We start from the raw sequence: 17,009 nt of genomic DNA, 5'->3' as shown, positions 1-17,009 counted from the left end.
TCAGAGACTGATTTAGAAAAGCTGGAAGAGGTAATATCCAGAGCCTTCCACCAACAGCAACTAGGCATTCAACCTGGTAGCGATTGGGACAGCAATCTGCGTCCAAAGGACTCCAAAAAAAGAGGGAGAAAGACAGATCTTCAGAGAACAATGGAGGTAGGCAAACTCCTGGTGGACTCAGGGAGATATGCGAAGCTTACGAAGTACTTTAGCCCCACCCAAACCAGTTATCCATGAAGCTTATCTCCTGGAATCTAAGAGGGCTTAATAGCCCCGCAAAATCTAGGATGTTAAAAAACATGATCAAGTTGGAAAAACCGCAAATGTGTTTCTTCCAAGAAACAAAATGCAATAGTCACACGCTAGGTCAAATACTTTCAAAGGCCTGGCCAGGTTGCCGCTCAGTAGCCGTGGATGCAACGGGGGCTTCGGGAGGGCTAGCAATCGCCTGGAACACTCAGGCAATATCGCTTACTGACTTCCACGCCTCCCATCACCTCATTCAAGCTGCCTTTCACATTCTGGGCACCAAGGTTCATGGAAACTTGTCCAATGTCTACTTTCCGCAGGACGGTGGCAGCAAAAAAGTGCTCCTTGATACCATTGAAGCGCTAAACGCTAACAGGCAGCATCCGCTTTGGATAGTTGCAGGTGACTTCAATATGATAACCAAAATCGAGGACAAAACAGGAGGAAGATCCAGATTAGAACCTGAAGCAGAACACTTCAAGGATTTCATCCACAACGCCTCTCTCATCGACATGTCTTTCTGCAATGGAACCTTCACTTGGAGCAACCAAAGAGGAGGTAAGCACCAGATTGCATCCAAACTCGATCGCTTTTTGATCTCGGACAATGCGATCCATCTAGGCGGTGACTTCACTGCGGAGATTTTGGCACACTCTGGCTCGGATCACTGGCCAATAGCTCTGCATTGGCAGCGACCAGGGGACAGAACCAAAAAACCATTCCGCTTTGAAGGTTTTTGGTTAACGCATCCAGCATTCAAGGACTTCGTCAGAACCATATGGACCTCCTTTGTCCCACCAGAAGGCTCAAGGATGTACCAGCTACAACAGAAACTGCGATTCTTAAAAGGCCACCTTAAACGATGGAATCGGGAGACCTTTGGGAACATTTTCGAAGCACAACAGGAACTTAATCAGGAGCTCAAGGATCTACACCAGACAGTAATCAACACAGGGCACACGGAGGCAACCTTGAACAAAGAGAAGCACATCTATAATCAGCTCGAAGAATGAAGAAAGCAGGAAGAAATTTACTGGAGGCAAAAATCAAGAATCAGGTGGCTAAAAGAAGGGGAACGCAACACTAAGTTCTTTCACAACACTACAGTGCAAAGAAGAATGCACAACAAAATTCCTTTCATCCAAAGCCCAGAGGGGACCAAAGAAGAAGAACATGAGAAGATAGAGGAAATCCTCATCAATCACTTCAAGCAGGTACACCAGGAGCAGACGGTGGATCGGAAGAGTGCGATTGAGAAAATTACAAGCAACATTCCTAGGCTGGTCACAGAGGAGCACAACGAGCTGCTTATGCGCCCAATTCTCATTCACGAGGTAGACGAAGCAATGGCGCAGCTCAAAGAAGGTAAAGCCCCTGGCCCTGATGGTTTTACAACTACATTTTTTCATGCTTTCTGGGACCTGATTAAAATGGAGGTTTGGCAAATAGTTGAAGAATCCAGGGCCCTTCGCTGGCTGCTCCCCTCCCTTAACTCCACCTTTATAGCTCTCATCCCCAAAGAGGAAAACTCCATCACCCCTGATAAATTCAGACCCATTGCCCTCTGTAATGTTCTTTACAAAGTCATATCCAAAGTAATAGAAAATAGGCTCAAACCTCTTCTACCCATGCTCATATCTCTGGAGCAGTCAGGATATGTTGAAGGCAGACAGATCATGGACGGTATTATCCTCACTCATGAAATCATACATTCGCTCAAGCAATCCAACCAAGCTGGTATGTTACTTAAAATCGACCTCTCCAAGGCCTTCGACAAGCTCAGCTGGTCTTACATCCAACATATGCTGAAAGCTTTTGGATTTTGTGACTCCTGGGTAAGATGGATCATGAGCCTCATTTCATCCTCTCATTTCTCCATCCTCGTCAATGGCTTACCCTCCCGTCCCTTCAAGCCCTCCAGGGGAATCAGACAAGGGGACCCCCTATCCCCATTCCTTTTTGTGATTATGGCGGAAGGTCTAGGTAGGCACATCAAGCAAGCCCTCCACTCTAACCAGCTTAAAGGGATTTCCATTCACAGCACCTCGGCCTCCTCTCATCAGCAATTTGTTGATGACACCATGCTCTATGGCTATCCTTCAGCTCAGGAAGCCTCTAAGTTGAAAACCCTGCTCAACGACTTCTCAAAAGCCTCCGGCACTCATGTCAACAGCTCCAAATCTCAAATATTCTTCTTCCATACCCCTCCGTCTGTTAAACTCGCTGTCTCCCGTATCCTGGGCTTCCAATCCGCTTCTCTCCCCTCCACGTACCTGGGGGCTCCCCTCACAGACTCGGCCATAAAGCAGCCGGCATGGCGTGCCCTCCTGGAGAAGCTTGAGTCCAAGCTCAATCTATGGACCAATCGCTCCCTAAATCTAGCTAGCCGGGTTGTGCTTATCAAGGCCATCCTTCAAGCCATGCCTCTCTATCTTTTCTCCATCCTGGCTGCACCTAAGTGGGTCTTAAAGAGATTGAGAAATCTGCAGCGCGACTTTCTGTGGGGAAGTTCTGCTACCAATCGTAAATGGGCACTGGTTAAATGGGACACTGTCTGTAAGCCCAAAATCAAAGGAGGAATTGGTCTTCAGGACCCTGAGTACAGCAACACCATCATGACGGCCAAAATATGGTGGGAGTGGGTGACTAGTCCAGACAAGTTATGGGCCAAAATATGGACTGCAAAATACACCAACAACATGCCCCAAGCAGAACTCATAAGGTTCATGCCCACTACCAATGGGTCTATTATATGGAACGCAGCCAAACAGCATCATCAGCTCGTTCAGAAACACATCTTTTGGGAAATACGGAATGGTCACAGTGCCAGGTTTTGGAATGATGCCTGGAACCAGATGCCCAAACTCTCAAGTGTTCTCCCTGCAATGATCATTCCAAGCAGCCAGGAGCAGCAGCAAGCCACGGTGCATCAATTCTGGACACAGGAAGTGGAGAACGGATTTAGGAAATGGCAATCGAATTACCAACAGCACTAGCCTCCAGGAGACAACAGCACTAGAAAACGAGTTAAAGAAAAGAAGAATCAGATATGAAAACAATGAGGACATTCTCAGATGGGGCTACCTACCTAAGGGCACCTACTCCACCTCAGAAGCCTACAATCTGTTAGGCAACTTCCCCATCAGACCAGATCCTCTATGGGAAAGGATATGGAGCTTCAAAGCCTGGCCTAAAATATCACACTTCCTCTGGTTGGTTGGGCACAAGAAGATTCTCACATGGGACAAGCTAAGGAAACGTAATTTTCAAGGACCTTCCATATGCCATAATTGCTTTCAAAACGAGGAAACATTGCAGCATCTTCTGGAAACTTGCTCAATCGCCACTCATTTATGGGAAAAGGTAGAATTCAGATGCCAAAGGCGATGCAGAGAAGCTGACGGTATCATAGACACCATCCGTCAATGGCCGAAAAGACCTTACAATTGTGAGATTCTCAACCACTTGTGGAATATTATCCCGGGCATTCTACTATGGAACATCTGGAAGGAACGGAACAGGCGCATATTCAAAAATCAAAGTAGGACCACTGAGAACATCTGGAACAGCATACACAACAATCTCCAAGAAACCATGCTTCTGAGAACATGGACTAAAGAGGATCTCCCCACAACAGACAACGAGAAAAACATCCTAGACAACTGGAAGTTGCAGCTGCTACAAGAGCCCACCATGCATCAAACAGCGAACCGCAAAGGCAAGGAGGTTAATGGTTGGACTGCCCCACCCATCAACTCATACAAACTTAATTTCGATGGAGCCTCGAAAGGCAACCCTGGGCCAGCAGGATTTGGGGGCATCATAAGGAATCACAGCGGCTCACCCCTACAGATCTACTTCGGCAATATAGGATGGGATACCAACAATTCGGCGGAGTTGGAAGGGATGTGGCAGGGGATCCTGGTAGCAAGACGCCTCAATCTTCAACCGCTGATTGTAGAGGGCGATTCTCAAATCCTCATAAACATGGCAACTCGCATTCAGAATGGCTCTCAAGCCAGGAAGGTAGCTGACAGCTGGAGATTAGAGGCCAGGCTAAGCAACATTGCTTACGAACTGCGCAATCACAATGCCCTTTCCTTCCATCACACCAAAAGAGAGGGTAACAAGATAGCTGATCTCCTGGCAAATATTGGGGTAGACTGTGACCAGCCCTTCCTAGAAGGCAAACTGGACATCATCCTAAGCAACCAACAGAAACAGGATTGTGAAAGCATACTCCACAGGGATGCTGAATCCCCGGATGCGGGTGATGACATGTCAAGGGGGGACGTGCCACATGCCCAGCATGTGCCGCCCCATGGTAACCTTAATGCGCCTGGTTCGACCGCCGTCACAGTATAATGGTTCAGCAGAGAAGCGATGGGTATTCAATGCAGGGCAGAGGTTCTCGATGGTGGCGCAGAATGCAGTTAATGCTCTACTGCAGAGAAGGAATGGAACACGTTATCAACGAAGGATGTGGGTGCATTGGCAGGTTAAGGTTAGACGGGTGCGAGAGCAGAGAAACTGCGAGTCGGTGGATGTTAGGCCTCTTGCTGCAATTCAAGCTGTGGTCTGCCGCTGCAATTCAGGTTGTGGCCGGAAGCAGGGGAGGCAATTCGAGGGATTTCTGGTTCAATTGGATGCGAGAAGGGTTAACTCGCGTGCAGGAGGAGGGTGCTCAGAAATCGTTTCATCGGTGTGGGCATACGCGGGTGGCAACGAAGAAGACATGGCCAAATTACGGGAGCGACAGCCTAGCAGACGAGGACCAGGGAGAGGATCCTCTTCTCGAACCCCTGCAGCAGATGAACACCACCATTGTTGTTGCTGCTACTGTCATAGGCGGGCAAGAGCCACACAACTCCCATGCGGGCAATTCTTGGAGGTCGGTAGCTCGAGCGAGGGAGGGCCATTGCTTCCGGCATTTGGCTCGGTGGTGTTCACTCTGGGTAGCTCAATGGACAATACAGGAGTCAATGCCCACATTTCTGTTCTTTTCACAAAAATCCCTGAAGAATTTGGAGCCGGAAATCCTCTGGGCACGTCGGAGAAACCTCCAGAAGGCTCGGGTAAGGACGCGATGGAGAAGCCTCCAGGAAGTTCTGGTAAGGACAGCCCTGATAAGGAAAGCCCTGAGGTGTTGCCACCGAATGAGGCAGGCAATTCGGGGAAGGAGACTGTGCAAGGCACCTCACCCCCATTGGGGCCAGCACCTCCGGGCATTGATGAGGACAAGTGGAAAGCGATGTGGGAAGGAGTCCCTGAGGGACGGGGATGGTGCTACGTGGTGGAAGACCCAAGCCTCTGCGAGGACCAGGATACTGAGCCCCGGCTCCACACAGATCCTCCTCTCTCAGCCAGAAACCAGGACTAAAGCTCCTGCGGGTATGTCGGTTCCGGATTCTACTGTGTTTGATGGCTGGCAGTTTCTGCGTCTGTCTGTCTGGTTTATGTATGTCGAGTCTAGTTTCAATTTTCTTTACTGTTGGGTTCAGTTAGTATATGTCGATAGCCCCTGCGTGGGTAGTCTTGGGTCTGTTCAGAGTAATGAGGCCCCTTAGCATGCTGACTCTCACATCCTTTGGGCCTCCAGCAGCAATTAGATTTTGGAGGGACTCTGTTAGTCTGGAAGGTAATTTTGGAAGTTCTGTAGGTGCTGCCCCTGCGAGGGAGCTTTTTGTCTCAAAGTTAAACTATCCAGGGTGCAACTGCTGGCCCTGGAATGCCTGTCTCACTGCCTGTAATGTCTATTTGTAAATATAATATAAAAGTTTAGATAGTCTTTTAACGACAAAAAAAAATTAAAAAATTCATCACTCTTTTGAAATATGATATATATATTTTCGTGTATGTACATTGTACACATATGTACATGGTGTAAGTGACTCCACCATTTACTTCCACAAAATGTTTTGGTTATGGATGATAAATTATATTTTTCAATGTATTGAAAAAAATTAATTAAATATTTGTTATATTAATTAAATTATAGAATTAAAAAGATATATTTTTTATTTGAAATAATGAATTTACAAATTAAATATTTTTTTAGTAAGGTTAGAAGTTGGGAAGTGTAATTTGAAATTGTATTAATTTTTTTGTTTCTTACTACATATTTATTTTAAAATAACAATAAAAAATTTTCTAAATAAAAATTAATATTAGCTATAATAAAAATAAAAATATGAGTGTTTATATTTGTTTGTTTTAAAATATTAACAATCTTACTCTCACTATGATTGTTCCATTAGTTGTTGATATTACGATATAGTATGAAGTAAACATCTTAAAAATATCACTCTTACTCTCAACCATAATTAAAATATTTTGATGTCCCTATTAAGTAACATAATTTTGTATACACTGTAGAGATAGAGAAAGTACAAAAAAAAATATTCACTTTCCAATACGTATAAAAAAAAATTAATATTTTAATAAATGCTAAATATATTTTAATATTATAATAAGTAATTGAAAGTTAAAAATTTCAATTGCTTCCTAATAAGATGGAAATGTGTATTTCATTCAATTCTTAATATAAAATTGATATGTAGTATTTCAATAATATTATTAATCATAAAGAATTTAATGTAGATCATAAATAAAAAAATATTAAGTAATATTGATGTGTATCTAAAATATATATTAATAACAAAAAAATATTTTAGTGTAGATAATTCATAAAATATTTCAATACTCAAGTTAAATAAAATATTTCAAGTTATATATATATGTGTGTGTGTGGGGGGGGGGGGGGGGGGGGGGGTTAAAAAATTCAAGTACTCTAGCTCTTCTACATTTTGGCTTTTTTTTCTAGTATTTTTTTGGTTTGTCTTAAACATAGAAAAAAAGAATATAGGAAAAAACTTTTTAGAATTGCAAAGTTTTAGCTATGTAGTTTGCACAATCCAATAGATTTTCAAGGAATTTAATCCATTCATACATTCAAAAATGCACTTTAAACAATAAAATATTACACACGATATATATATAAAAGAAACTTGTATACATGCATCTTACCAAGAGTGGTTAAGCATTTTGCAGTGCAAGTATTTTTCAAGTTTTTCACTCTAAATGAGGTTTACACATCAAATGATTTGATCCTTCTTGGCACTTGCTAGATTCATTATTAAAATAAATCATTACTAATAGGTAGAAAAGTATCAATTATTCCACAATTACTTTTTAAACTTATTTGTATGATTATAAGCATTTTTCTTGAAAAAAAAAAGACTCATGGAGTTGGCCTCATAGGTCTCTACAAATAAGATATCATGACAATATACAATAAACATCCAACTTGTTATTTTCACTTTTGTGACAATACATTTTCCTCAGATATATATTCAACAAAAACTTAGAAACACAATACATCTAATTCAAAATACTTTCATTACTCATTACTCATGGAGGTATTCATGGCTAATATAAAAAATAATGCACAAAGGCGTACCTTTATAAAAAATAGGTAACAAAATTCAAAATTCTATAATGGATATTCCAATTTAGGCATAGTTTTCTTGTAACACTTCATATAGTCCTCAATCATGACAACATCATTTCCTATTAAATTATTTTGCAAAAAATATTGTGTAATATTTATCCCATAAAACACATGCATGTCTTCTCTCTCTTTCTGAATGTCATCTCTAAGCTTCCTTTGAAATATTTGTATTCAAATATCATACCTATAAAAATAGTTATTGGTTCATTGTTAACATAAACACTACTTATAGTAATACAATTACTCATCTCATTTACTCAAAAATCATAACACAATTTTTAGAGATATTAAACAATTACGTCAGAACCAACCAGCGATGTATTATTGAAACATTATATAATTAACAATCCATACATGTATCTAAACACTCTGAATTTATTTCACCATATTTCTAAAGTGCTCAATGTCTTTATCCAACATTAGTGTCTATATCCACCTAACTCTATGAGTGAAGGTTTCTTGTTATGAACCTTCTACCTTAAAAAGTGATAAGAAAGAAATAATTATAGTCCTCTTTGAGGAGGAAACCTCCTTTTAGAATGAATACAATGTGTAAGACAAGATTTGATGATCCTAAGACTAGGTCTCCTTAGTGTATATATAGGAGACAAAGGGTACAATTATAATAAATTGGACCACAAGAGCTTCTAGTCTACACAATAATATAACAATATAAATGTAATCACTCGGTATCTAGGGATTAATAATAGGTTTTATGGTTAAAATGGGGCTTATATATGGCTTTGTTGGGAATAATAATGAGAGGGGGGGGGGGGGGGGGGGGGGGGTGAATCAGTATTTACAAACTAATAACTTTTTCATTTCCATAATCAGATTTATATGCTGGCGTGTGCACGCAACTGTTCTTAAGCAACCAACGTATATCCAGTGAACTTATGATTCAGTTAATTCATCGTATGTTGATCTTTAATCATTGCATCAATACTTTATTAAACATTAAATAGTAACCATGTGTAGTAATAATAGAATAGACCATCACACATAAGCAACACACATGAACACCAAGATTTAAGGTGGAAACCCAATGCGGGAGAAAAACCAACTGCTGCTATTGTCTCTGTCTTCTTTTAATATAAATAATAATCTATTTACAATCTTGTACTGGTGCAGACTCATACCAGTATGCAGGCACCCACTTGCAGAAGGCTACAACCTTCTCTCGTTCTCCATCTTCTACTGGAAGGGAGCTACAACCCCGTAGTTCTTGTACTAGTTGATATGTTTACTAGTACGTAGGCGTCGACCTATAGAAGACTACAACCTTCACTCTTTCTCCAGCTGCTACTAGAAGGGATCTCCAACCCCCTTATATAATCACCATCCACTACTAGTAGGAAGCTTCGACTTCTTTACTGAAGGCTTCAATCTTCAGTATCCTCTAGGGACCATGTTTCATAAATTTTCATACTAGATGCTCCTAGTACAAAAAAACACAATATGAATGCCTCTTTTCATCAAATTTTCATACTGGACCCATTAGTAACATTAAAGCTCAAAATCAATCACCACTGCAATACATCCATCAAATACATCTGCATCAACCAATCATTGAAACTTAATCATCAATCTCTGATATAACTGAAACCCAATCATCAATCTCTGAATCAACCATAACTGAATCAATCAATCACTGAAACCTATGACATACTGAATCAAAAAATCAATGAAACCTCTGACATACTAAATCAAATAATCACTGAATCTGTGACACATCTGAATCAACCATTCATTCAAAATTAATCAAATTCAACTAATCAACTCAAACAGACAGGTCACTGTAACTAGATATGAACCCAGAACACTGCATCAACAACCAGAACCAACTGTAACCTCAAAAGTGATGTGTCAGAATGTATACATCCCTTCAATCAAGCCAACCTGCATGTATACGCCGCTTCCTTTAGCCCAACCTGTGTATACCTATAAAGATACTGAATCATAAAACCTCTGAACCACAAACTGTACCAATGAGTGACATTCTGAAGAGCTACTATCATATTACAGAGTTCTAAACAAATAGCAACAAGGATCATCCTTCTTTCTCAATCAATCAACCAGACTCAATCTCATTATACAATTAATGTTACTTTCAGATCTAATAAATACATCATTGACAAACAACAGTAAAATGGCAACATTGATTAGATAGATTAGTCATCCCTGAACAACAAGCATTTCTTCTACATACGCTACTTGGAAATGTCAAACCAGCGTGTATACGCACCTTCACCAATGCGAACCAGCGTATATATTTGCACTTACTTACTTATAACTTCGCAGCCATTCCAGACTTCAGACATACCCATATCATGACATATAAAGGATAAAACATTTGTTAGCATTCAAATCTAGCCTATCCATTATCAGATCACGTAATGATAAGTCATTATGATCCTAATCCATTATTAGATCTCATCATCAAACACTCAAGTGCAGAGATTAAGCAAAGCATCAGAAACCCATAACATGCATAATTTCTTTTGATCTAACACTTCATAAGATATTCATTCCTTGTGCACTTAGCCCTTTGATCTTCTCCTCCTTATATCGTTTTCGCCCTTCTCAATACCTCGGACCAAAACAACACTTAGAACCTGTGGTATTTTTAGACGGGATCAAATAACCATTATCCTGCTCAATATTGTGGGATAATACCATGGTATTGACCCTTGGTATTCTTTCACCTTAATTTCCTTAATTTTTCATCCCATACGCGTTTTTTCTCTTGTGAAAGTGCATGCATACGTATACACTCTTTTTGTACAATGAACCCGCATGTATACGCTCTTTTTGTACAGTGAACCCGTGTATACAACTTAACATACCTGAAATCATCATTTTTCTTCAACTTCTTGATTCTAATTTGTAGTCCTTTGTTCCAATATCCTATTCTTCTATACCATTGCCTTGTTACCTCTAAATTGACCTGTTATAATGTGGTTTTCCATCATATATTACTTATGAATTGATTTCTCTGAACTGCCCTGCATTTTGTCACATCTATAAACACAACTGTCATGCATTATGTCACATCCTGTTTATACTTTTATCAATTAGTTCATTCATCAAATATCAAGGAAAACACACACTAACAATCTCCCTGTATCCAACCTTTGACCATTATTTTCTTCCATCATTTTGTCACCTCTAACCAGTAGATTCATCTTTGCTCCATCATTCTGTCACCTCTAATATGTTCTGTAGATTCATTTATTTTCCATATACTTTTTCTACTACAAATGGGTTGTCATCAAGTACAACACTTGCATTATAATGCCAACACGCTTAACATACCCCTCCCATTCAAAGAAGTGTTTCCCTCAACACTTGACCATTTGAGGGTCCTTTTTCATGAAAAATTCGTCTTCCATGTCGCTTCTTGTACTGATAGGTTCTTCCATTTGGTGAGCTACTTGGTAATTGCTTAATTTCTCAACTGCTTAGTCCTTGTCTCCAAGATAGTTTATGTTTCTAATATTATTTTCCCTTCTTCAATAATATCCAATATAATAGTTTTGACTCAGATATTATCATTGAATACCTTCTTTAAGAAAGAAACATGGATGACTAGATGTACATGTGAAGATGGAGAAAAATCCAATTTGTAAGTCATTAATCCAATCCTTTGCAACGCCTTATAGGGGTTATAATACCTCTATGTTAATTTATTGTCCTCTTTTTATTTCTTGAGGGATATCTATTTACATGGCTGTAGTCTCACAAATACCTAATCCACCTGAAATTCTCTTTCACTACAATGTTGATTTGTTTGTTCTATTGTCCTATTTTCTATCATGACCAAGTTGTCATTTAATAGTTTCAGAGCCTCTTCTTGGTGCCAAATTTGGTCCTCTACACTTTGGTCCTTTATATTCATTTTCAAGGGTTATGTGATGGATGGAGGATGATATACATAAATTTCCATAAATTGTGACATTTTTTAATAAGTACAAAAGGATGTATCATAGCACCATTATGCCAAGGGAAACCATTTGACCCATTGTGTCTATTTATTATATGCAAATAAATATAGATATCTCTCTAAAAATTTATTCAAAATCTTAGTTTTCCCATGATATTTAGAATGGTAAGATGAACTATGAGCCAATTGATTACATAAAAAGGAAAATAATTTAGTCCAACATGTTTAAGTCGAAACTGTACCTCTATCACATACAATAATCTTTGGTATTCCATGTATCTTTTGGATTGTTTCCATGAATGATTTTTCCACTATACTTTCTTTAAAAGGATGAGAAAGAGAGAAAAATGGGCATACTTTGTCACTCGATCTACCACTACCATAACGACACTCTTGATTTCAAATTCTTCCCAATGATAGCTTGGTATGGGTAAAGGTTGAATTATCCATGGAATATTGATTTTCTCTTATTTTGTTATCATACCACAGATTCCACCACAAAATTGTGCACATTTTCTTTAATACCTTCCCAAAAAAATCTTTCTTCATCCTAAGGTATATCTTCAAGGACCTCAAATTTCCTCTTGCATGAGAAGTGGGTAATTCCAAAAGGACCTTCTATTTGAGTTGAGAATACTTACATTTGGATAAGTGATCTTGATACAATAACAAATCATTTATTCATAAATTTTTCTCTTGCATCAGAGCCCTCCTATAGTTGTTAAATGATATTGCATTCCTTCTCACATTCCTTCCATTATATCCTTTCTTCTTCCACCGAGCCAGATTAAAAAATGATCATAACACATAATAAAACCTTTGTGTCTTCCTCTTTCCTTGAGAGTGCATTTACCACAATATTTTATTTTACATTTTTGTAGATAATTTGCAAGTCATAACCCAACATGTTTGTGACCCATTTTTGTTTCTCTTTTAAAGATAATATTTTCTCCAAGAAGTACTTCAAACTATCATGATTTATTTTTACTCTGAAGTGTCTTCCTATTAGGTATGGATGCCATTACTTAACTGCATGTAGTATGACTAACATTTCTTTCTCATAGATGGGTCTAGGCAAGTTTTTTCCTTTAAGTTCAATATTTTCGATGGAAAGGTTCCTTCCTACTTGTATCAAAATGTCACCAATGGCACGACATGAGGCAGCACACTCCACAATGAATGTTTTTATGAAGTCAATTGTTGCCAAGATGAGAGTTTTACACATACACTCTTTAATTTATTCAAAATATTTAGTTGCTTCTTTAGTCCAAGAAAATTCTTCCTTTGTCAACAATTTTGTTAGAGCGTGCTCCTATTTTACAATAATTCTTGACAAAATTGTGGTAATATTGTATCAATCATAAGAATCCTCTTTGTTTCTTCAAGGTATCATAGATTGTCCATTCCCTCTTAGCGTTGATTGTCTTGGGGTCCACCTTGACACACTCATATGATGCAATATAGTCTAAATATTCAACTTCTTAAAACCCAAACACCCATTTGGAAGATTTTTTATATAGTTGTTTCTCTTCAAATAGTGTTAAGACCTTGTCAACATGTTGTACATGCTCTTGGAAATATTTTTTGTAGATTAGGTATGCCATGAAAAAATACTGACACAAATTTTCTAAACAAGAGTTTGAAAATATAATCCATTAAGCTTTGAAATGTTTAAGTGCATTTGTAAGTCCAAATGAGATAACCAAAAACTCATAATGACCTTCATGTGTTGTAAAAGTTGTTTTGGGAATATATTCTTATCTCATTCTGATTTGATAATATCCAAAATGAAGGTCCTACTTAATAAAGAATTTTTTTCCATGCAATTAGTATAAGAAACTTCTAGCACATATATGGAGAAAGAACTTGCTAATTTAATATGATGGTTTATGGAAAGACAATAGTATATTGATTTATAGGGATGGTTGGAGGTATTTTCACAAATAATGTGAATATCAAGTAACAAGATGAAATACAAAAAATCAAATTAGCTTTCATAATATATATATATATATATATATATATATATATATATATATATATATATATATATATATATATAGATATATTTTAAAAGAAATTTGGTATGACTATGTGGAAATCCAAGTTTCCCAACAATGGTATGTTAACTTTTTTACAAAATGTGATAGATATGTTTAGGTTAGTTAAGTAGTTTAGTACCTAATTTCTGGAATTTCCTAATGCAATTATGTTGAATTATAAAAGTTAGTTCGTATTTGTGTGTAGCTAATTTTTGTTAAAATTTTAATTTTAATTTTATATTTTTATAAATTAAGAGTATATGTCAAGTGAAAAGTAAATTTAAAAATTGAACAATTTTTTGTTTCAAAAATATATATTTTTGGAATCTACATAATTAGAACTATATGTGTATATAGTTTCATCCAAGATGAAATTGTGTAGCTAAGTCAAATAGAATGTAAAAATGGAGATATTGAAAGAGATTAAAACAAATAAGACCCTTTTTTTATATCCTAAGCCACTAAAATTTTCAAATATGAAGAAATTTCCCTAGAAAATAAGTAGGTGAGAATGTTCAAACCTACCAAGTACTTCAAATTTATAAGAATTTACATGTGCTCCTTTCACTCTGAACCATATGAAAAAATTAGATTCCACTACTCCTCAACCATTTGCAAAATATACTCTTCAACACTAAAATCTTCCTCTAACACCTCGATGTAATTTCATCCCCAACCATGCTCAAAGACCCCAACCCCATTCTTATTATAAAAAACTTGATAATGAAACTCATAATCCATCTAGAGGATAAATATCCACTATAAATGCATATATTATGTTTTAAGCATTATTAATGTCTTTTTATCCTTTTAAAATTCATTTAGGGCCCAAAGCCCATGCATTTCCCGATTCCAACTTGCCAATGCTTAAGAATAAAATCTTTGTTAAAGTCTTGAGAACCATTTATTGTACATAAATCCTCCTTATGGTTCCCATATCACACCAAAGGATGAATATTCCATTGAGATAGTGTGTGCAGTGATTCAAGGTCTTGTTCATGGCCACTGAGCTTGTGAATTATCATTTTATTCCCAAGACCCTTATTTTCATATCCTAACCATGATTAAGGCCCCATGATCCATTCTTGGTGTCAAAAACATACTAATGTCACTCATATTGATAATTGGACACGTATCCCCTTACAAAAGGTGTTATTTGGTGGTTCAAAAACTAACTTACAATGCTTGATCTCAATAATACCTAAGCAGGTTGTGTTCTGTATTAACTATGGTTAAGCCATCAAGTCCTATCGGTGGTGGGAAAAACCTTGATGCCAATGAAAATTTCAAAGGATACATTACTCCGATGGGCTAATTTACCTTTTTTCTTGAAAAGAAGTTCACCAATTTCCTCTTTTTTCCCTCTTTTTTCCTAAAACTATGCCAAATTTCTAGAATATATATAAAATCCTTAGAAATTTGGATGTTCTCACAAAAGAATCACCAAATATTTAGTGGTTTTAATTTTAAGAATAAATAATATTTGCTAAGGCCTTACATGTTCTACATTTTATAATAAATATGGATCCTTAAAATTTACCCTACAAGTCTTGATGGTGTTAACATGGAACTTAGAGGTATAACATCACAAAGAGAGGATTTATGTGGTGTTTCTAGGTGTCATTCACAATGTTTGATCCATTTTTTTTTCTTTTTATCTCTTAAGGACCTTAGTTTTCTCCCCTAAGCATGATACTAATCTTGTGACCCATTGTTGTTGTGCAAATCCTACTAATGGCATTGATATTCATTATGGTAGACCAAGTATTTCTTACAAAAAGCATATTTTGTGTTTTGAAGAGTCCTTTACAATGGTTGAAAACAAGAAGATTCATAGAGGGCATAATTGTCCATTCTTCCTTCACTGAAAATGGTTAAGGCCTTAATATCCAATCATGTAGTGTAAAACCTCCTACTTGTAGTCATTTACCACTTGGAGGCCAAAGATCTATAACAAAGGATCTATGTCATGGTTTAAGGCATCATTCATGGTGTTTGAAATCAAGAATATTCCTTTTGGGATTGAGGCCATTTTTTTCCTCCCATATCCATGGTATAGGCCCTAAGGCTTGCTCCTATTGGAAAAAAACTACTAATGGTGCCCATATTCTAAATGGGAGACAAAATATCACCTAAAAAGTCATGTTTAGTGGGTTTCAGGACTCCTTGACATAGATTGATCCTATTAAAATTCATAAAATCTCTAAGAATAAACTTTTCCTTCTTAACTATGGTTATGGACGCAATACCTAAACATGTCGTGCAAAATCTCCTAACGGCGTTGATATCTCACCTAAAGGTTAGAGACACATTATAGAGTATTTGTTTGGTGATTCAAGACTTTGTTCATGTATCTATAGTATTATAATCTCACTCTATGGTGAAATTCCCATGTTTCCTCCCTTTCCCTTGGTACAAGCCTCGAGATCCATTTTTGTTTATAAAACCTACTAATGGACCTTGTAAGAATTTGTAATCTATCAAATAATATATTGTGAGAGTGGTGATTCAAGACCTTGTTCATGTATCTTGAGTATTATAATCTCACTTTATGGTGTAATTCCCATGTTTCCTCCCTTTCCCTTGGTACAAGCCTCGAGACCCATTTTTGTTTATAAAACCTACTAATGGAACCCATATTTGCTTTGAGGCCATTTTCTCATAGTGGGGGACTCTACTGGAGCTTGGAGAGGAGTTCTAGAGCTGAAGGTATATGTTGTACTTTTGATTCATGGTTAATAGAGATATATGTTCCCTTCTCTTTACATTCATTTTTGTAGTGAATTATTCATGTTTTACTTGATGTTTTGAGCTAATGGTATTATGTGGAAAATTATTTGTTGTCCATGTTCATTTGTGTTTGCCTGCAGGCCTAGATTAGTAGCAGAGGAGAGAGATCTCCTGGTTTTTCTTAGAACTCAAGAGCCATCACCAACCTATGAGGAGGTTAGGTATTAGCTCAAACGTTATAGCAATAGGAATTGCATGAATCAATTCTTGCTTGATCATATAATTGGGAATTGTTTGTTTTCTCAGTTTAGCCATACATTTTTCTATCTGGTAACCTTATTAGGGCCATAGGGTTACGAAGTAATGGATCCTTGTGCGTAAATTTTTCCACAAACGTTAGTACTATACTCTTTTTTCTTCACATATTAACAAAAAAGTTATCTTTTTTCCCTAAAAAAATATTGAAACAATTAAAAAATAAATATTGAACACATGCAATAACTAGTTTAGTTAGTATACCCTCTTTCCTCTTGTA

General features: G+C 37.4%; 1 protein-coding gene across 1 annotated transcript; it reads left to right on the top strand.

Annotated features, from left to right (window-relative positions):
* The first annotated feature begins 323 nt into the window (after positions 1 to 323).
* On the top strand, positions 324 to 1,262 carry LOC149254074 (uncharacterized). The gene has a single exon (XM_089454671.1). The coding sequence runs from the start codon at positions 324 to 326 to the stop codon at positions 1,260 to 1,262; it is 939 nt and encodes a 312-aa protein (XP_089310797.1).
* The last annotated feature ends 15,747 nt before the right edge of the window (positions 1,263 to 17,009 follow it).

This window comes from Pinus tabuliformis, chromosome 7 (assembly GCF_031772625.1).
Source record: "Pinus tabuliformis cultivar Carrire ecotype Pingquan chromosome 7, CPIR1, whole genome shotgun sequence".
In the NCBI taxonomy this organism is placed as follows: domain Eukaryota; kingdom Viridiplantae; phylum Streptophyta; class Pinopsida; order Pinales; family Pinaceae; genus Pinus; species Pinus tabuliformis.
This window is presented reverse-complemented; position numbering and strand designations above follow the sequence as displayed.

Bases quoted from the DNA above. Each gene is read 5' to 3' on its own strand.
- LOC149254074 (XM_089454671.1), top strand. From the start codon at position 324: ATGTGTTTCTTCCAAGAAACAAAATGCAATAGTCACACGCTAGGTCAA.